The sequence below is a fragment of the Schistocerca cancellata genome, chromosome 7 (assembly GCF_023864275.1).
Source record: "Schistocerca cancellata isolate TAMUIC-IGC-003103 chromosome 7, iqSchCanc2.1, whole genome shotgun sequence".
NCBI classification, from domain to species: Eukaryota; Metazoa; Arthropoda; class Insecta; order Orthoptera; family Acrididae; genus Schistocerca; species Schistocerca cancellata.
Genome location: NC_064632.1, coordinates 373,004,813 through 373,026,845, shown reverse-complemented (window position 1 = coordinate 373,026,845; position 22,033 = coordinate 373,004,813). Strand labels below are relative to the sequence as shown.

General features: G+C 40.6%; 1 protein-coding gene across 2 annotated transcripts in view; it reads right to left on the bottom strand.

Moving 5' to 3' along the window:
* The window catches only part of LOC126092104 (transmembrane protein 234 homolog), a 31,871-nt gene extending 16,145 nt beyond the window's left edge, over positions 1 to 15,726 (bottom strand). The window contains exons 1-3 of one of the 2 annotated variants that reach the window (XM_049907535.1): positions 15,575 to 15,726; positions 8,539 to 8,690; positions 8,301 to 8,367 (exon numbers count right to left, since the gene is read on the bottom strand). In XM_049907535.1, the coding sequence (XP_049763492.1) occupies positions 8,301 to 8,367; positions 8,539 to 8,690; positions 15,575 to 15,602 (247 nt within the window). In that variant the 5' untranslated portion in view covers positions 15,603 to 15,726. Of the gene's footprint in view, positions 1 to 8,300; positions 8,368 to 8,538; positions 8,691 to 14,951; positions 15,436 to 15,574 lie in introns of those variants that run through there. The other variant, XM_049907536.1, reaches the window with a different exon arrangement.
* Positions 15,727 to 22,033: the final 6,307 nt, after the last annotated feature.

Genomic DNA, 22,033 nt, shown 5'->3' with positions numbered 1-22,033 from the left:
TGTCAAATAAATCTAGCAGAGGCAATTTTTAAAAATGTCCAATTACTGGACTTCATAAAATGAGGAAAACATCTACTAGGTGAAACACCTCTTCAATTCAAAGTACAATATTGTGCCCATTTCCCAAGGGGAACATATCAACCTGAAGACTAAAAAAAAACACCCAATAAGGAAGTGCAAAGTTTGCATAAAACACAAAGCATGAAGTGAAATGACTTGGGAATGATGGAGTGTAAAGCACCTTTACATCTACCATGATGTTTACAAAACTACCATACCACGCAAGACTACTAATTTTTGGAGTTGTAAGTATTTTCCTATTGGAAATTCATTAAAGGGGAGCATTTTTTCTTGTAGTTAGATTTTTTGTTGACAGTATCTGTTTTTCGGAATTGTGTTATAACATACCTTCTTCAGAAGTCACACATGAAGATGCCATAGAGGATTATAATTTCTATTAAATTATTGTTTATGTATAACAATATACATTCATATTTATATTTTGAAGTAATGTTTGAAAGATTTTATTAAAAATATACATATTAAAAAAGGTACATTAACTGAATTAGTTCTGATGTCCACAACAACAGTATTGCATGAAAAAAAATCAGCATTTATCTACATACCAGGTATCCAGAAGTCAGCTTGTATTGCAACTGTCTAGCACAGCATGTTGGCCTGTTTACCACTTGTCATCCCCAAAAGTTTGGGCATGGATTTTTTTGAACTAAATGGCACAAGGAGATGAAACAGTTCTGACTTCCCTCCAACCATGATCTTCCTTCTCTTCATCCCTTTCTTGCAGTCATCCCTTTCTAACCAGACTTCACCTTCCTATCTTACATCTCTTCCCAATGAGTTCAACACCACTCAAATAGAACATACAGCTATCTGTTATCTGGAAACCAATCAAGATCTTATCATCCTTCCCCACAGACCAAGACATCACCACAATGGTCATGAATCACAGTGACTATGTGACTGAGGGCCTCCATCGACTTTCCAACACCTCTGCATACAAACCTTACAGACATGATGCCATTCCAGAAGTCCAACATGATCTCCAGCAGTTCCTCAAACCCTTAGATCTCTATCCCAAAACTTGACACCTGAATGCATTTCCTTCCTCACACCAGCAATCCCCCCCTCTTTTACTCTCAGCACCCCTGCCTTTTACATACTCCCCAAACCCAAATCCTCAGTTCTCCCTACTGGTCATCTCATTGTGGCTGGGTACAATTCGCCCATAGAGCAAACCTCTACATTTGTTGACCAATACCTCCAAACTATTGTCTGTAACCTCACATCCTACATTCAAGAAACTGCTCGCTTCCTTCATGCCTTTTCACAGTTTCTGTCCCGTTACTCCAAACTCCTTGTAGGTTACTGTGGATGCAACATCCTAATACACCAACAACCCTCATGCCCATGGCTTTGCAGCCATGGAACACTACATTTTCCAGTGACCGCCTGCCTGAGACCAAACCCATCCCTTTTTTCCTAATCCTCATAGCCAACCACATCCTGACCCACAATTATTTCACTTTTGAATTCCAAACCTATAACCAAATCAGTGATACTGTCATGGGTACTCACATGGCACCATCCTGTGTCAACTTATTTATACACCATCTGGAGAAATCCTTCCTATCAAGTCAACACCTAAAACCCTTGACTGGTTCAGATGCATTGATGACATTTTCATGATTTGGACTCATGATGAGGACAACATTTATCCATATCCTCAGCACCAACTACAAAACCTGCTCCACCTGATCCTTCTCAGCTGCATAAGCCATCTTTCTAAATGCCAATCTGCACTCTTAGACAACAGCTCCATGAGTACATCCTTTCACATCAAGTGCACCAACCACATACAGTACCTCCACTTTGACTGCTATCACCCATTCCATGTTGAAAAGCCTCTTCGTTACAGCTTTGACAGCCATCTGCCTTGGAAAGCCTGATTTGACAAAATATACTGACAACCTTACCAGAACCTTTATTGACAGACAATATCCTATACAGCTCAGCTATATACAGATCTCCTTGCCATATCATCCTCTGAGACTGGTAAATCTATTAACCACCCGTCGATGAACACTCCTACAATCACCCAGTATCAACTTGACCTTGAAAAGCTTAACAACCTCCTCACAAGTGCTTCGATTATGATACTTACCCAGAAATCTACTCACATCAACCAAAGCAGTGTCCCTTCACTGATCCACCCATAGAGTATCCTTGTCCATCCATATTCCGACCCAGCACTCCTTGTTGTCAACCCAGATGCAAGGCCTATCCCATGCAGCCACCCGCCGCCTCCTGCAACCCAGCCACAAGCATTTCCTACCCAGTAAAAGACACGGCCACATGTGAAAACAGCTGTTATATGTCAGCTATGTCACAATAACTGCAAAGCATTTTCTGTAGATATGATAGGTAACCAACAGTCTACTCATATGAAAGGCCACCGTCAATCTGTGGTGAGCCGCAAACTTGACCATCCAGTTGCCCAACATACTGCACACCCCTATATGAGTGACTTTCAAGATCGGCTTCATTACACAGGCTGTTGCATTCTTCCTTCTAGCACACATTTCTCTGAACTACACACTTGGGAATTATCTCTCCAGAATACCCTATGGTCTCACAATCCTCCTGGATGACACCTCTGTTAACCCGTTTCAAACTACTCTCTTTTGTCCACATCACTTCTTCTTTGTAAGATTGTGTACTGCCTTCTTCCAACATTCATCCCCCCCCCCCCCTTTCCATGAGGGCAGCACTATCATCATCTTCCTATCTTATTCTCAATTCATGATTTAAACCATTTTTGTAATCATCTTGTGGTTGAACCTCTTTTCTTGTCTGCATTTGCTTCCTAATACAATATAAGGAATTGTGGTCCTGCCTTGAGCAAACACAATTTTTCTTGTTTTAGTACCCAAACATGTTTAGGAGACGTTTCTCCACTCAGTGGGATCATTTACTCTCTTAAATAACACATAAAGAATTTATGCATTATAAAACAAAACAGCTTATGGGAACACAAGGAAAAAATCTTTTATATTAATGCTTGGTATCTGTTCTTTTGGACGTGTCTGAAACAACAGACACAACATCTGGAATCTGCAGGTGTGATACATTATATATAAACTGAAACTGGAGGGGGGGGGGGGAGAAAGGAATGAAAAGAAAAGGGAAGGGATTATTGATGTCAGCTGCATTGGGGCTTAATGTAAAATCAGCAGTGACAAGCGAAAATGTCTGCTGGATCGGCAGTTGTGTTAACCACTGTAACACCCAGAAACAGTGTTTATAGCAATTGTGTGGACCAGCTTGGCATGCCTCTCGGCCGACATAAACTCCCACCAAGAGCCACGTATCCACAGTTCCTGCCGATGCCATGTCCTCCATGCTCACTAGTTTGAGATTCCTGCAGGAGGTCAGACATAATCGTGCATCCACACTGAAGAAGGTGGATTCATTGCCCATCAAGGCATATCAATTATATGAATGCTTGGTGTCTCTTCTTTCGGACACAGTTAATGCAACTGCCTAATAATCAGGAGATCATGGGTTCAAATCCTGGTCTGGCACACATTTATATTCGCTGCTGCTGAATCTACGTAAAGTCCCAATGCAGCTGATATCAATAATCCCTTCAATTTCCTTTCCTTTCTCCCCCCCCCTCCCCTCCCCTCCAATTTAGTTGTGGATTCTGCACTGTGTCTGTTCTTTCAAACAAGTTGTCAGGACATGGACAGGGGCTGTGGGTAGGTGATGCTAGGTGCGAGTGTGGGTCGGCCAAGAAGCGTGCAAAGATAGTCCACGAAGTTGTGATAAACACTGTGTCTGGGTGGTGCAGTGCTTAATGCAATTGCCTAGTACATGGGAGATCCCGGGTTCGAATCCCAGTTTAACACATTTTCCCAGGTACTCATTTAAAGGTGCCGCCAATAAGGCATAGTTACAAATGAAATGCCTATATAAGTTTGTGACACCTAGAAACTGACGAACTCATGTATTGTTATTGGTTGTGGATGATTCAATATCGTCTTGACTCTCTCTTGTGGAGGCTGTGTTTCATGGGTGTTGATGGTGTGCACCACTGGTGCTCCGAAAACACACTTCACTGGATTTATAAGCAAACTGTGTGCACAAAGACGGTTGAAAAGCGTGCATAAATACTCTAAATACACTGCCCCGATCTGGACATCACTAAAACATTATCAATATAGATAAAACAGAAATCAAGATCATGTATCATTTTGTCCTTAAACCCTTGAAAAGTTTGGGCACTGTTGCATAGACCATATGGCATCCTAGTAGATTCAAAAAGTCTGAATGGGGTACACTCAGCCGCTTTGGGGATGTCCTCTGGCATGACTGGTTTTTGATAGTAAGCTCGCAATACATCTATAGCAGAGAAGATGCATTTACTATGTATGTTGTGTGTGAAGTCCTCAATGTGGGGCATGCGGTATCAATCAGGAATAGTCTGTTTGTTGAGCTGATGATAATTGCAACAGGGGCACCATCCATTAGTTTTCTGTGGCAGGATGTGGAGAGGCAGATACCAGTTGCTACTAGATGGTTGACAGATTCCCTGCACCAGCATGAAGGCAAAGTCCTCATTTGCTGCTTTAAACTTATACAGTTTCAAACACAGTGGCCGTGCATAAATGGTGTTGTGTAGGAGTTGTTAACATGTAGTGCACCATACTGTGTTGACTGGTGCAAGTGTGGGTGACTACTGCGTAATCTCCAGATACTGCTGAAGGAGTGCAACATATGGTGAATCACCCGTTACTGTTCATATTCTGGCACTGTTCATATTCTGGCTCCTTAGGTTGGTTGTCGTGCCCAGAAGACTGTTGTGTTTGAGGTCTGAAGAAGTCCAAAGTATGAAAAAAGTCTCCTCCTAATGTCCGATACTCTATGTCAGCGACTATGAATTGCCATTTGAATCAACATTGGAGACCAAGATTGAGAGCTAATGTCACCCGTTCATATGTCTGGTGGAGCCAATGGCGGTAAACAGGTGACAATCGTCACGACTACCATGAGGTAGGCATTTGGCCGGGTTAACTGACACATCTGCTCCAGCGTCTGTCAAGAACCGCTATTTTGTGTATCGCTCAGTGATCTGTTGAGTCAATTGCCATCAGCAATGAGCCCTTGTCATGAAATGGCAGGTCACATTTCGTGGTCTCTGTACCAAATCATCTGTAGTACCAACATGTGCCTGTAGCGATGTAAATGTTGCTATGGCGGGACTCTCTGGTTGTGGTGTGGCAGTTGCCTCTCTTGCACACAGATACCTTTCCACTATACGGTTGGCTGTCCGCATGAGCGCATCTAAAGCTCTGGCACACACCGTAAGTATCTTTTGTGTGCCCTTGGGTAGGTGTGACATCCAGATACACCTCAGTATGTTACCACTGACTGCATTATTTGCCAAAGTGCACAGATGACATAATAATTGTGATGGTGTTGGATCACCAAGCTCTTCTGTGTGCAGCAATTTCTCCAGTCTCTTGGTCTCTGACTGATACAGTCATTGATTAGTGTGATTTTAATTGCTGAGTACATTTCCGTGGCAGGGGAATCACCTGTTACTGTTCATATTCCGGCACTATTCATATTCTAGCTCCTTAGGACATAATTTGCTTTGCTGGCCATCTTTTCATTTAGTGCCGCAATGACGTAGTTGTACTTCTTCTCATCGGCAGTACATGTGCCAGCAGAAACTGGCTCTCCAATTGAGCAAGCCAAAGTATTGGGCTTTGTTGCCAAAAGGGAGACGGTTTCATGGATACATGGCTGACTGCTGAGATCAATGGCATCTCACTTGTGGCTGCTAGTTCTGACACAAGTATAGTCTAGGCTCATCTGTAAGCTGCATGAGAACTTCACAGCATGGCTGGCACAGTTGTCTCATGTGTACATTGTGGTACAAAAGGTTTACATGTATGCTGTTGCCAATGCAGTCATTTAACTCACTAAGCAGCATGATAATGTGGTTGTCACCATTAAATGTTTGGTATTTGACAAGATTTGTGTCAACATTTACAAAGCACAACTACAGAGACAATGCATAAAATACATCTCTGGTTACAAATGATGACCAAAAGTTAATAAAAAGAGTAAACAACACTATGACTACATAACGTCTCATAAACTTCTTTGATAATCAGAACTTTGCAGCAAGATAATTTGCCACTACCGCTACAGATAGACTGCTACTCCTCATATAGAGGAGAAGTTGAGTAGCAGAAAGGCACAACCAAAAGACTGCTATATGCTTAAGCTTTTGGCCAAAAGGCCTTCTCCTAATGTAGAAAACACTCATGACTGCTGTTTCTGACTACTGAGACCAGACCCATTGGTCAGAGGTAGTGGTCATATATATGTATCTGTGTGTGTGTGTGTGAGGGGGGGGGGGGGAAGAGAGAGAGAGAGAGAGAGAGAGAGAGAGAGAGAGAGAGAGAGAGAGAGAGAGAGAGTTGTGCTTGCGTCAATGTTTTTTTTTAATTTTCTATTTATTTATTTATTTTTTTAGAAGAACGCCTTTTGGCAGCTCAACTGTATGCTTTCTGTTGTGGCTGTCTGCGGCTCAACATCTCCTCCATATGGTGAGTAGCAATCAACCCTTTTCATAATATTAATGTTTACTCTCTCCAACTTTTTGGTAGCTTGTTGGGTCACTCCAGTTAATATGTACAAATGTTCCAAAACTATACATAATCTTTTTTAAGTGTTCTGAAGTAATATGGTATAAAAAAACTGCATGATTCCTAATGACATCTCTTTCATGCAATGTGCTTAATGTCTCAGAGTTTTGAGGCAGCTGAGAAACATAAGTTACACCATTCAATTTTCATTCTTATTGACTCAATACATGGTTTCCATTTCCATAAACTTATATTAAAAAGTGACCAGCTGAAAACGTTTCATCTTATATTGGCAGTAGTACAGAATAAACATGTCAAACATGTACTTATCAACTTTTCCCATACAATTTTTTTACTGTGATAATTCTATAAAGCATACTTCCCTGAACGTTGACCAGTGTATCTTTTTGGGCATATATTTTAAAATCCTGTATTTGCAGTTACAATGTACACTGCCCATCAGTTGTCGAAGGCAGATGAAATACACACAACTTGACCTCACTGGTTTTCTGGCAATGACTGATTAATAAGGTACTTTAGAATATTCAGCCAAGTTGTTGATTCCATTTTGCTGCAAGACATTCGACAGCTGAACAAGTTGTCTTCTTCAGGTGCTGCAAGCTGTGTTATAGAGGTTATTAACTGCCTGGACTTATTCAGACTTTTAAATCTTTCTTCACCTACTCATAAGAGCTGTTATCCCAGTAGGCTGGGAGTGGGGTAGATGGGTTCCCAGTCAAGAATATCTGGGAGGGGATTTCCAGTTGATGTATTTGCCTCAACCAAGGGAAACCTCCCAAAAACCTGTGTGTGCATGTGTGTATCAAAGCTGCTATTTATAGTCCATTTTGACTCTTAGTGTCCACTTCCCCCCTTGATGCTCATGTTTTTTAAGAGCTTACAGTGACATTCAGTGAAGCACACATTCTCTTAGTATTTTCTAGGTCTGATGGATGAGACACACAGTGAGATTTTGATAAACTAAATGCAGGATCCAGAGTCCTGGTTGAATTTAAAATTCCATCCTGGTTTATTATGTTTTTCATCTTTTTTTCAATAGAATCTTTAGTTACAATTTCTCAGAAGCTTGGAATTTGCACCCCGACTCTACTCTCATTACATTTCATTTCACGATTATTGTTCACATAAAATATGATGCCACCAGTAACACGGTGCAAACACCAAGTTTCTCAGACAGCCTAGTTAATGCATCTACCATAATAAAGATGTTCAAAAACCTAATAAACCAAGATGGAGATTTCAGTTTAAGCAAGACATTAGATCCAGCACTGAAGATATTGAGAATTCAGCAGTCATCTCAGCCATCAAAGCAATAGAGGACATACCAGGGGCTGGGAGTTGAACTCATCTACAAACACCATTGCAACACCGGCTATACTTCATGGATGGCTGGAGTTCAGGCACGGGTACACATAGCAACACAGCTTCAGTGATCAATATATCATGCTGGAAAATTAATGCAATCAATGCCTTGCCTGAACAACGAAAAGCACGCCATCAGAATGTTATTTTCTTTACAAAAATCATGGATTATAATACGCGTTTTAAGTTATATGAAGTTCACAGAATATGGTAAATAAGGTAAAAATATTTAGTCACCTGTATTTTGAAGAGCCAAAAAGTAAAACAGTGAACCACTCTGGTTTAAAAGGAAAGGTGTCATGTACTGTAAAAGATGTAAATTGAATTTACAGACAACTATACTTGATGATTACAGTTTAAAAAATCAGAAGCAAGAATAACACGAATTGCTTGTATTAAAAAAAAACATACTAGTTACTGAACATGTAGAAGACTATGAATGTCAAAGAAAAACAATCCATAGTAGTATACAAACCTTCCAATTACTCAATAGGAATTTAACTTCTTTAAAAAACTTTTTGGTAGAAGATTTTTCACTAATGTCCTCTACCCCTGAACTTCCTTTTTTGATGAATGGATTAGTGCAGCCCCATAGAACAGCCGCAACCACAAGGCTCACTACAGATGCTGCAAACAGAAATAGAAATTTGATACAATGCGAAGGCTTTTTATTGCATAAGCGGTCATATCATAACAAGTCTGTTTGATGTACAGCATAATATTGTGTGCTATTACAATCATTTGTTTATATCCAATGGTTCAGCAGTGAGCAATTGACGAAGGAAATAAATCAATGAATCAAAGTAGCATTGATACAGAGACTGTATACATCATGTTAGTTATCAGTCATTAAGATTGGATTTTGTCGTATGTTTAACACAATGCCACTCTTCTATCACAGTGTTTCTTAATGACTAGGGACAAAAGTCTTATGCTACACATAAGAAAGCTAGATTATAGACAATGTCCAAAATCAGCAGAGAGATTCTGGAAACATAGTGGCACTGATAGCTTCAGTGTCGACAACTCCAATAGTTTCAACACTTATACAGACCATGGGAAAAATCATACAATTTCAGACTGACAAAGGACATAATTTGCAAGCTATGGCTAGGGAGGGAAAGCCTGGAGAATGGACAAAAAGTTTTAAGTGCTAAAAAGTAGTTATGGAAGGGGAATACAAAGCCTGGTGCAGTTACTAAGTAGCTTGTGTTTCTAAGCCAAGTGAAGAGATCAGCTATGCTACCTATGATGTAGGGGAATATTTTGGAGAAGAAAATTATTTTCAACTCTTGGGGTGCAGGAAGCAGCTTGCATTGCAACTTCTATTAGGCTGTAGAGTTGGTTACCAGGCAGACTCCTTGCACTGGTGTGCAGATTATTATTCAAGTAGTACAGTAAATTGTACATGAACCTTTAAAGAGAAAATGTTTAAGTAGAGCTGCGAGAATCACTAAAGAGAGGAAGACATTCACACATGGGCATGATTCATGGATCATCTCTCCCTCAGTATTATCATATTTAATGTGGTCATTTAGAAAATTCTCCTGGTATGTACAACTTATTGACTGAAGCAGTTGTCTCACTAAATCAACATTCATAGAATCCCAATGATTTCCAGTGTTTTTGGTAGGCATCTTTCATGTAAATTACTTCAAAAGAGGGAGCTGTTGCTATTATAGGGTCCAGTCACATTAATGTGACCGCTGCCTGCATCTGAACATGCAGTAACCACTCACTGCGGGCAGGTGGCAGCACTAGCAGTGGAGGATGTATAAAGTGTGTGAGTGGGGGGGGGGGGGGGGGGGCATGAAAAACAGTGCAGTTGCTGTTGTGATATGGAAACAGAGGATTTATTTGACATTTAAAAGGTTAAAATCATTGGCTTTCAGGACAAGGGTGGAAGCATTTCTGACGTGGCTACATTTGTAGCCTTTCGCATCCCACTGTAGTTGATGTATACTGTGCATGGAAAAATAGCGCTATCCAAAACATATGCCAAGAGGATTGGGTTGGGTTGTTTGGGGGAAGAGACCAAACAGCGAGGTCATCGGTCTCATCGGATTAGGGAAGGAAGTCGGCCGTGCCCTTTCAAAGGAACCATCCCAGCATTTGCCTGGAGCGATTTAGGGAAATCACCGAAAACCTAAATCAGGACGGCCGGATGCGGGATTGAACCGTCGTCCTCCCGAATGCGAGTCCAGTGTGCTACCACTGCGCCACCTCGGTTGGTCATGTGCCAAGACAACTGTGGTGTGCCATGGGCCATAGATGACAGGGGTGAACGATGGCTATGGAGATGGGTACAGGTGAATAGACATGCAAATGTTGAGCAACTGACTGGCCAGATGAACCAAGGGGCCACCAACAGTGTCTCCTCAACATCTGTTCACTGAATGTTGCTGTGATTGGGCCTCTGCAGCAGGCACCCATGCTGACTCCTGTTCATCAGCAATGAAGGCTGGAATTTGCACACCAATACTGCAGCACTGAGTGGTGTCAGGTGGATTTCTCACATGAATCAAATTTTATGCTCCATTGGACAGATGGCCGTTGGCCTGTACAGCCCTGCAGCAGTCATCAGAAGGGTCCAGGCCCAAGGAGGGAACATTACAGACTGGGGAATGTTTGCTTAGCATTCTCCGGGTGAGCTCATCATTCTGGAAGGCACAGTGGATGGCCACAAGGACTCATCTGATGGTATGTGCCAGCAGGCAACATTTCATACAGCTTGAATTGTACATGCATGATCTGAAGGGCACTAGGATGAGTTTACTGTACTCGCCTGGACACCAAACGCCCATGTCATGGATCATCAACTGAGAAACCTAGCGCAGCTGGCCATGGTGGCCATGGCACTGGAGTTGGCACAGCTCAACATCGTTTTCAGTACCTTCCAGAATGTCACTGACTCTCTTCCTGCATGTCTGTGCTGCAAAAGTTGGTTATTCAGACTTCTAATGTGACTGAACCATGTATAACATGAATGTGTAAACAGCAGTATACTTGTTTCCTGAAGTTTGTGGTCTTGAGTTTTGTTGCTTGGGCCATATTGGATCAGGGCATGAATGTTTTTGTATAACAGAAGACGCTCAAATTTTTTGGTATGTGTGTAGGCTCAAAATGTTTCACTTGAAAACTGGGTTTCCAATGTCTATGAAAAGGAAAGTTTACAATAATTATTTATTAGATGTTTTAACTTTTGATAGTAAAATATGGACTTTTAATGTGAAAATCATTGAAAATGTGAGAACTGTTCAGAGAGGAATAGGAAGATTCCTATTGGGAATAATTAGTACAGACAAAAGAAAGAAATGGATTATGGAATAGGCTTGGTTGGAAATGAACTTATACTGCCATGACATTAAATGTAGCCACAGGAATAGCTGATGGACAGATGAAAGAAATGCTTTGCTTAATTTTAAGTGATGGTTTACGGTGAAAATATTGCCCTTCAAAAAGTTTTATATTACTGCGAACCCTGCCCAAGAAAAGAAATGGAGCAATTTAAAATTTTATGAGCTTCAAAACGAAGATTCCATGACGTACCAAATGGGAAAGCGCTGGTAGATAGACACAATAAAAAGACACACAAACACACACACAAAATTTCAAGCTTTCGCAACCAATGGTTGCTTCGTCAGGAAAGAGGGAAGGAGAGGGAAAGACGAAAGGATGTGGGTTTTAAGGGAGAGGGTAAGGAGTCATTCCAATCCCGGGAGCGGAAAGACTTACCTTAGGGGGAAAAAAGGACGGGTATACACTCGCGCGCACACACACACATATCCATCCACACATAAACAGACACAAGCAATCTTGGCATGAAGAAAGTGAAAGCTCGCTGCTGTTGCACACCTCACTCTTCCCAAGTAGTTTTAGGATGCAGCCACCATACCTAACATCCCCATCTGACAATCTGAATACCATCACTTTTCGCTGCTCTATTAATCACTGTGGGAGTCCTTGGGAGTTAATTACGGACAATGGTCCACTGCCTGATAATATGGATATGTAAAATTCATAACCTCTCCTCCAGTATCTGATGATGAATATTTCTTCTACCATCAAAACTCAGACTAGTTACCTTCAAGTTAAGAGTTGTCAACTACTGTGTCTCGGCATCCTCATCTGCAGAGCCACAGGGTGTGACATTAAACATAGGAATTTTCTTTGCTCCCTTTATGCTAAAATGATCAATTGTATATACCTTTTAATTATCAATTACATCCCAAAGTTGCTATTTGAAAAATAATAGAATCCTATTTTTTTTTGTCAGGATGAATATGAAACAATAATTTATAAAAGTGGGTGATACTACACACTACTAATGTTTTCTAAGTGACTCCTTGGCTGTTTTATTTCCTACCTTATGTCTGTCAGCAACTTGTTCCAAGAGTTCTGCATCAGTATACAGATCCCACTGTGGATTCTAGACAAGGTTGTGTATACATAACTGGCAACCTTGTATGTACAGTATTCATACACTGAGTACTGAGACTTACATGGCAGCTCATCTGTTATGGTTTTGATTATTAGATACAAATTATATGAAAGAGCAACACTAATGTCATTGAAGTGGAATTTCATATTTCTCTGAGAGGCGTTGACATGCTCTCTTGTATTCACTGGTGCACACAGTTATCACTGATGATGGTGAATAAAGTACGTATTCAATTCTTATATGTTAATATACAGACTATTAGTATATAAAACAAGGAGTGATATCCCACATAACATGCTAACATTTTCCTCTTCTGTGCACAACTGCCGTATAGCTCTGTCAGAAATGAAACTAGGCCTGTGTTTAATTGGTTTTCATTGTTCTGTCATCTAGATATACTAAGGAATTTAACACATCAGGTGTGTCGGCACTTGCTTCTCTTGTATGGTTCTGGAACTGTCAAAAGTATTAAAAAACTTGCAAGCTATGGCATTTGTAATTCGCAGACATGCTTGAAAAGGATAAAATCCATATTTCAGCAGTAACAGAAAGCAGGATATGACAACAGAATCTTGATGCAGATCTGAAATCAGGCATATTAAGTATGGTGTACATCAAGGATCTGTACTTGGCCCACTCTCTTTACCTATTTGTAAACAATATTCAAAGTAAGAAGGATACTATAAGTATTGAATGCTTCTAACATGACACTAGTGAATATAGAAGAAAATCTGGCCAAACATGGGAAAGAATTGCTTTTATGTCAGCAAATAATACAGCACAGTGGCCCATACAGAAATATGTAATTATAAATCTAAAAAAGACAATGTTCATGGTGCTCACACACTGAGAAAAGGAATATCACATAGGTATATTCATATATGAAACAAGACTGAAAGAAGTTAACTCTATAAAAGATTTTTATGAATTACATCCACCAGTAAGCTTCAACGGAGATAACTTATGGACAATGTCTGTTGCAAATTAAACACCATTAATACTTATCATGAAACAACTTATATGTACAGAGTACCATGCATTATTTGAACCACACTTACAGTATGGAATTACTGTTCAGGGAAACTCCTTCAGCAATAACACAAAAAGAATTTCTGTATTGCAGGCAAAAGGCCATTAGGAACATTTTCAATAAAACAACAAATCTATGACTCATGTAGGACTGCCTTCTGTAATCTAAAAATGGCTTTTCCATCTATGTAGATACATGAAACAATGATTTTATTCACAAATGGCAGTACATTACTAGAAAGAAATGCAGATGGTCATTCACATGACACAAGATATAAAGGCCACCTGAGATGAATACCTAAGACTGGTAAAGCATCTTCTCAAGAGTCTACAGGACAGCATAAGCAAAAGGATATTAAAAAACTTCTACACAATTCAGCATCATCATGTAAACGAATTATTTACTGGAGAAAGAACTTAACAGTGAGGAGTGGTTAATACTATTATTACTGGTATGTATGTATTGTAATCAATTGAAAATATTGTAGTATGATGTACGTAAATAGATCTTACTTGTAGTAGGCCATGTTGTTTCATACTGTAATATGTAGGCTAACGTTTTTAAGATTTTAGGTTAAGCTGACCTGTATCACAGACATACAAATTGTACATAATGAAATTGCATAAAAATCAATAAATCTTTGTCTCTCAAGCACATGGGCATTTGATGTTGGTTTGTCGGTATGTAATAAGCATTTTTATACCTGTAAAGAACTGAAGAGTTTGCTGTGAGAATTTTGTGTACACCTATCTGATGCTGCATTATTATGGATTTATTATTTACAAATGCTAGATGCATTCTATTCTATAATAATCACAATCCAACAACGCAGTATTTTCATTGTGAGATGTTACGAGTTTCAGTATTAAAAGTATTCAGTTGTAAACAAAAGGAGATTTCAACAACATAATTCTTTGTGTTTTATTACAATGTAACTTTATTACTAAGACCACTACTATATAATGTACACATTGTTAATGAAATATGAGTGGTACCGTATTTACTATTACAAATAATCGGTGCATTCGTAAGTATAAAGTACGCCGTGATTGCACACCGTGCACCAAAACATCAGAATATTTCTCAGTAGTCTGTCACTATTCAGAAAAAAGTTTTGAAACACGGGTTTGGCAAAAGTGGCATTTAAAGAGCCTTGATGGCGAGTTATGAAGGAGACGCTACCACATAAATTGCATTCTTTTATTAAAAGAAGGCAGCAACGCCTGCCTAACTAAACTGTCTACAAACACTAAACACAAGATATTTCTGCATTTCGCCAAGGCAGCATAGCACAACAAAACCCTCTGCAGTACGACTGACGAGTGTGTGAAATACACGACATTCTGAAAATTGCTTTATTGTACCGAAACTATACGTTTCAACTCATACTAAAATAAAAAAAACAGATGTCACTCACATGTTGTCCCACCCATTTTGCGATGTTACAAATGGTAACTGCTATTCAAGCAAAATAACCATTGTAGCCTGTTCTTACAACGTGTGAACTGTGAAATTAATTGGTAAGTGCTAATAGTAATCTGATCACTGCGATATCAGAGGAAAAATCGTCAATTTCTAGCCTCAAATTATCATCTCAGAAACATATTTCAAAATACGATGATAACAAAAAACATGACTTTCCCTTCGACAGGCTCTAATTGTGGACTTGACTGCGAAGAACGGAAAATCCTACAAGTTCCCTCATCGCTTAAGCAAACTGCTACGCATCCCTCATTTGCCTGGCAGTTTGTGCTGCGTTTATGATGAAAAGGTAACAGAAGAAGAAAACACAAAGGCGACTGTGGGTAAAAGTGTATCCAAATAACGAGTTACGAGAAATACCGGGTGATCAAAAAGTCAAAATTTGAAAATTGAATAAATCACGGAATAATTTAGAGAGGTACACACATTCTTAGAATGACATGGGATTTTATTAGAACCAAAAAAATACAAAAGTTCAAAAAATGTCCGACAGATGTTGCTTCATCTGATCAGAATAGCAATAACAAAGTAAGACAAAGCAAAGATGATGTTCTTTACAGGACATGCTCAATATGTCCACCATCATTCCTCAACAATAGCTGTAGTCAAGGAGTAATGTTGTTAACAGCACTGTAAAGCATGTCCGGAGTTATGGTGAGGCATTGGCGTCGGATGTTGTCTTTCAGCATCCCTAGAGATGTCGGTCGATCACGATACACTTGCGACTTCAGGTAACCCCAAAGACAATAATCGCATGTCTGGGGACATGGGAGGCCACGCATGATGAAAGTGGCGGCTGAGCACACGATCATCACCAAACGACGCGCGCAAGAGATCTTTCACGCCTCTAGCAATATGGGGTGTTTTATTTTTGGTTCTAATAAAAACCCATGTCATTCCAAGAATGTGTGTCAATTTTTCCTCTCTATCTACGTTATTCCGTGGTTTATTAAGTTTTCAAATTTATACTGACGTTTTGATCACCCGGTACATAGTGATGGTGACGTTTTGTTTGCAAATTTCAGGTCACAGCAAGATTTTCGATTTTCTGCACGGGAAACTGCTGCTACAAGGTTGGTAATACATTTCGTTAGGTGGTAGCAGGTGACTTATATTCCAGTTTGAACTATTTAATTCTCATGTCAGTGATTAATGATTATTTAAAAAACAGAGAGATATTTAACGGAAGCTCTTAGTCGTTGTACCATGGATTATTTTATAAAAAAGTTGTATACACAACTTTAATCATACAAGATTACATATAGATTGACCTATAGGACACAGTGTTTTCCGCTGCGAGATGGATGCTGTGCATCAAATTGATCACATCGCTTGTTCATACAATTATTTATTAAATTTCATTAACATAGCACTTTATAAATGGAAAATATCCTTAAAGGAAGCCAAAGCTGACAAAAGAGCACAACAACAATAGAAATGTTAATCATTCAATTTGCTTATGGTTAATGTCAGGCTGTGGTAATAAGTGATCAAGTCACTTTTTCATTAGCTTCTTTATTAATTCTCACTAATTAAACCCAGTATAAGTGACATATGTCTTTACAGAAAGGCAAAGTTGACATTAAAACACAACAACAATGATAATATTACTCAATCATTTGTTTCATCACTTTTGGTCTGTGGTAACATAGAGGAATTTTAATGAAGTCAGAACAGAAAGTTTCAATGTGCGTCAAGCAGGTTGGCTTGTGATACATTTTACAATAATATTGTGTCAGTCTTTTCCTTACTGTGCAGGTATTTCATCTTTTCCTCTTGATCCCAGTTCCTTTTCTCTATTTCTACTTCCATCTTCTGCTTCTTCTTTACACTCTGACCTATAACATTATAACCTCAGATGAAGGTCCATGTGAATTCCTGAGTTGCCAAGCTTCTTCGAACTAAGTGAGGTAGAAGTAATGCATGATACAATTGTTTCAGGAATCCTTTTCTTTGCTACAATTCTCATTGTTGCCACAAGAAATTACTTGCACATTAATTGCACGTGTACTGATCCCTGCAAAAAAATATAAGCATCGGCGAATATCGCACATTTCTTGCAACATTGAATAAAGTGGTAAACTTATCTGTTAGCGTCGACTCCACCTTTGGCGCTATTATAAAATGTTGCGATGGGCAGATTCCGTTTATCTCCAGTGTCAGGATCTATTGAATTATCTTCATGCAAACTTGATGCCAATATCACATCCTTCCCCTTTTAGGAACATTAGAGACAAAGACATCGTCAGGAGCGCCCCAGGGAAGTGTGATAGGACCACTGTTGTTTTCTATGTACACAAATATTGGGCGAACAGAGTGGGCAGTAGTCTGCGGTAATTTGTTGATGTGATGCCGTGGTGTACGGTAACGTGTCGAAGCTGAGTGACTGTAGGAAGAGACAAGACCACTTACACGAAATTTCCTGTTGATGTGGTAATGGCAGCTAGCCCTAAATGTGGAAAGATGTAAGTTAATGCGGATGAGTAGGAAAAACAAACCTGCAATGTCTGGATATAGTATTACTAGTGTCCAGCTTGACACAGTCAAGTCGTTTACATATCTGGGAATAACATTGCAAAGTGCTACAAGGTGGAACGAGCATGTGAAAACTGTGGGGGGATGGCAAATGGTCAACTTAGGTTTATTGGGAGAATTTTAGGAAAGAGTGGTTTGCCTGTAAAGGAGACCGCCTATAGGACGCTGGTGCATACTGGTCTAGTACGATTTAAGGAAGACATGGAAGCAATTCAGAAGAGGGGTGCTAGATTTGTTACCCGTAGGTTCAAACAAAACTTAAGTGTTACGGAGATGCTGTGAGAACTCAAATGGGGATCTCTGGAGGGAAGACGGCATTCTTTTCGAGAAACACTATTGAGAAAATTTAGAGAACCGGCATTTGAAACTGACTGTCCAACGATTCTGCACCCGTCAAATACACCCCGTATAAGGACCAAGAAGATAAGATACCATAAGTTAGGGCTCATACAGAGCCGTAGGGACCGTCGTTTTTCCCTTGCTCTATTTGCGAGTGGAACAGGAGGGGAAATGACAAGTAATGGTACACAGTACCCTCCACCATGCACCTTACGGTGGTTGGTTGGTTTAAAGATTAAAGGGACCAAACTGAAAAGGTAATCGGTCCCTTGTTTCATAAACAAACAGAGTATATTTAAACCATCTGCCAGTCAGGCTGAGCACTAAAAAAAATTCCGGGGGAAGAAAAACCCCAAGGGCAACGGTAAGGCAACATAGAAAATGGAGCACAGCGACAAACAAACATGTAGAAGAAAGGCAGAAAGAATTAAAACTGTGCAGCAGAGAACGGTGGCTGGCTGATCACGAAAATAAAAGGATGAGCCAGCCACTCTGCAACACGTTGAAACCTCCAGCCTAAAAGATTAGGGTGGAGTCGAATTACAACACAAAACTAAGTAAAATATACACCAAAAACGAGGGCGACACAATACAATTAGATGGACCTACAAAAGCTGCTTGCGCGAATAAAACTTAAAACCCAATCTGTCATAGAGACATTGTCACCTAAAAGAGATGATAAATCACCTAGGAGATTAAAAGTTAAAAGAGGACATTCTAACAACATATGGGCCACCATCATGTTTGCACCACAGCAACAATTAGGGGGGTCCACTCGACGCAGCAGATGACCATGTGTTGGCCAAGAGTGACCAAAGCGGAGCCGATAGAGAACAACAGAATCCTTGCGAGAGGCCCGTATGGAGGACCCCCACACAGTCGTGGTCTCCTTTACTCGCCGCAGCTTGTTGGGTGCAGACAGAGTGCGCCATTCGTCTCCCCACATCCCAAAGACCCGACGGCGCATCACCGATCGCAGATCAGTTGCCGGTAGGCCGATCTCCAGCGTCAGTTTGCGGATAGCCTAACTTGTCGACGAGTTCGTTTCCCACTATCCCAACGTGTCTCGGGGTCCATATGAACACCACCTAACGTCCACGCTGTTCAAGAGCGTGAACGGACTCCTGTATGGTAACAACAATGGAATGGCATGGGTAGCACTGATCAAGAGCCTGCAGACTACTGAGAGAGTCACTGCAAATGACGAAGGACTCTCCAGTGCTGGTACGAATACGCTCAAGGGCACGAAAAATGGCTGTTAGCTCTTCGGTGTAAACACTGCAGCCTTCTGGCAAAGAGCGCTGGTCTACATAGTCCGCATAAGCATACCCCACATGGCCATCAACCATGGAGCCATCGGTACAGATAATCTCCGAGTCACGGGATGCGTCTAGGAGAGCAAGAAATTGGCGGCGCAAGACTGCAGGAGGAACTGAATCTTTTTGCCATCGTGAGAGGTCCAACCGAAGCTGCCGCCGACGAATACACCAAGATGGGTGTATGTGGGTGGACCTGGAAAGCATGGAAAGCAGATGGAAGAGGCAAAGACTCGAGGTCACTAAGGAGTGACCCAACACGGATCCCAATTGTATGTCCTGATCGCGGCCGCCGGTGTGGGATATGGACTGCCGCATTAGCGAAAAGGAGACGGTAGTTAGGGTGACGGGCCGAACAATGGAACCTTATGGTGGCTAGAGGAGTATCTATGTAGATGTAGACATAAACAAATAAAGTGCAGTCTTTCTTGAAGCCAAAAAGTGAACTGTGGACAGCCCTTCCTATAATGGTAGCACACTCCAGAGGAACTTCACACTTATTTTTCATCGTTCCAACAAAAGAAAGAAATTCCTTCCTAACTCTTCTATCAGTTGCCTGTTGTTACATTTTGACCGAACTGATAAATAAGTTCAAACAGTCACAGAGAAATATCTGAAGATTTATTGTTTATATGGTATAATCCTTCTGGCTTCAACCCAGCATATGTTTCCAACCTATGCAGGTAAAATATTTGCAAATCTGCAAGCGCATATATCTTCCTGGTTTCATAGGTATGTGCTGGAGAAAACTGCACCTTCCTCGGAATCCTTCCAGTTCCTCATCTACTATAACATTTTTCCGATGGTGTAGGAATTCTAGCAGTTCTGCACGAACATAAAAAATATTTCCCAAATTGCTGTTATGTTGTCTGCCTCCTTTCGTCGCGATTCACATGACTGTTAAATCTAAGACAGCACATAATGAATTTGAACCGTCTTATGTTAATTATGAAGCGAAATTTTGTCAATGCCACACCATCAGTTCCTCACAGATCCTCTGAGCATTGTGTGTTACTTCTGTTAACACTAGCTAAGAAACCTATGAAGGCTTTCAATTCAATAACATCTACTGGTTTTATGTCGCTCACGCGCTAAAATGAAGTTTTGATGCTCTGAATATACTGATTTGTATACAAAACTGTGCTGTCACATCATTGGCCGGTGTTGAAGTTAAGGTAAAATTCTTCGCGCTATCAACTGTGATGTTTATTTTTAGAGTACATCGATGGTGTTTTTTCCATCCCGTCCGTGCACTGGTTACCACATAATGATTGACTGATATGGCTTGTATGAGGTGGGGAAATAGTTGTGGTGGATGGACAGCAACTTCTGGGGGTTGCTAGCAGCGAAACAGTGATCGTATATATGAGTGCAATATGAGGAAACAGTCGAAAGGGAACGCAGAGTCGTCAGCTATTTCGTCAGTGTGAGAGACGAGTCTAAATGTAGAGCTTGTGAATGACCTTCGGACTGTAGTTTGGAGACCTACGCCAACGCCGTAAAACTCTTCCAGTTTGCTTATGTTGTAACTGTCTTTTATTTAAAATCATCCAGTATTATGCTATCCGCCGTAAGAATATGATTTACAACGTGCAACGTCTAGTTTCCTTCGAAAGGCCATGGATCAGAACTTATTAATGTCAGTTTAGAACCTGGCACAGGCCTCGAAGTCATGGCAGAAAAAAACAGCATGTTTGACATTGTAGAAAAGCGTGTTAGAAAACAGTGTTTGAAACAACTAAACAGGACCAGAGGGATTTAGTAGTCTGCAGGATACCATCATTCGCCTAGAGTATAGCTGGTCAAACTTCAAAGTGGCCTCTGCAGGGCCTATATATTTAATAGGCGGCAGTAGCAGTAGCAGTTTGAGGTGTAAATTCGGTGAGGGACTTGGTAAACCGTTAGGAATGCTTGGATGGCTGAATGCTGCGGTATTCTGGAGGGCATTGCGAAATCTCTTTCCCCGCGCTGGATCCCCACCGCAGCTTTGCGTAATTGGGTCAGCATCGGTGCCTAGGTGACTTCTAAATTGGTTGAGCTTTTACAATTTTTAATTTTTCTCTGTTTGGGGGTAATGAATAACGAAGATAGCATGTTGGGCTGATTGATTTGAATGGATGCGGATCTGTAGTACTGTTATGTAGTTTGGAGATGTATCCATCGACTGGTCAGAACATGCTCCTGTCGCACTAACTCAGGTCACTCTGTTTCTACACGGGTTGCAGAAGGTGGTGGGTATGGTTCTGACTTAAAATGGCATGAGCACATGCGCGAAGCTGTAGTCATGGGCGCAGCTGCAGGATGTGTGGGAACTGTCTAAAACCAGGTTGTATTTTTACTGTAGCAGACAGGTTCGAGGAAGGTGACTCGTTGCGAGATATGAGAGTGCCAGAACTATGACTGAGTAGTAGTTGTAGTCATTAAAAGAATTGTCAGTAGGATCCAACGCAGGTATGTGCTTGAATGGAAAGAGCTGTTTCCAAATCCCAGAGATCATTTCTAGCGAATAGTGTAACACTAGAGATCTGAGAAGGTAGTGCACATTTTCTTAAGACCTCAATCAGCACATGATCTACACTACTGTTTGTGTTTCTTCTCAATCAGTCATCGCCTATAACTCACTGGGTATATTGCGGAACCTGTGATATGGTCTCGAGACGGGATGCGCTACAAATACTATAGAATTATCGGTTTGAGGGAGTGGCAAATACCACTTACATACCACATTCCTTAGCCGAATCACTTTCAAAATGCGGTAATTTTATCACGAGGCTGCATCGTGGTCTGATAATAGACATTCCTACGATCACCGTCACGGCATTTGTTC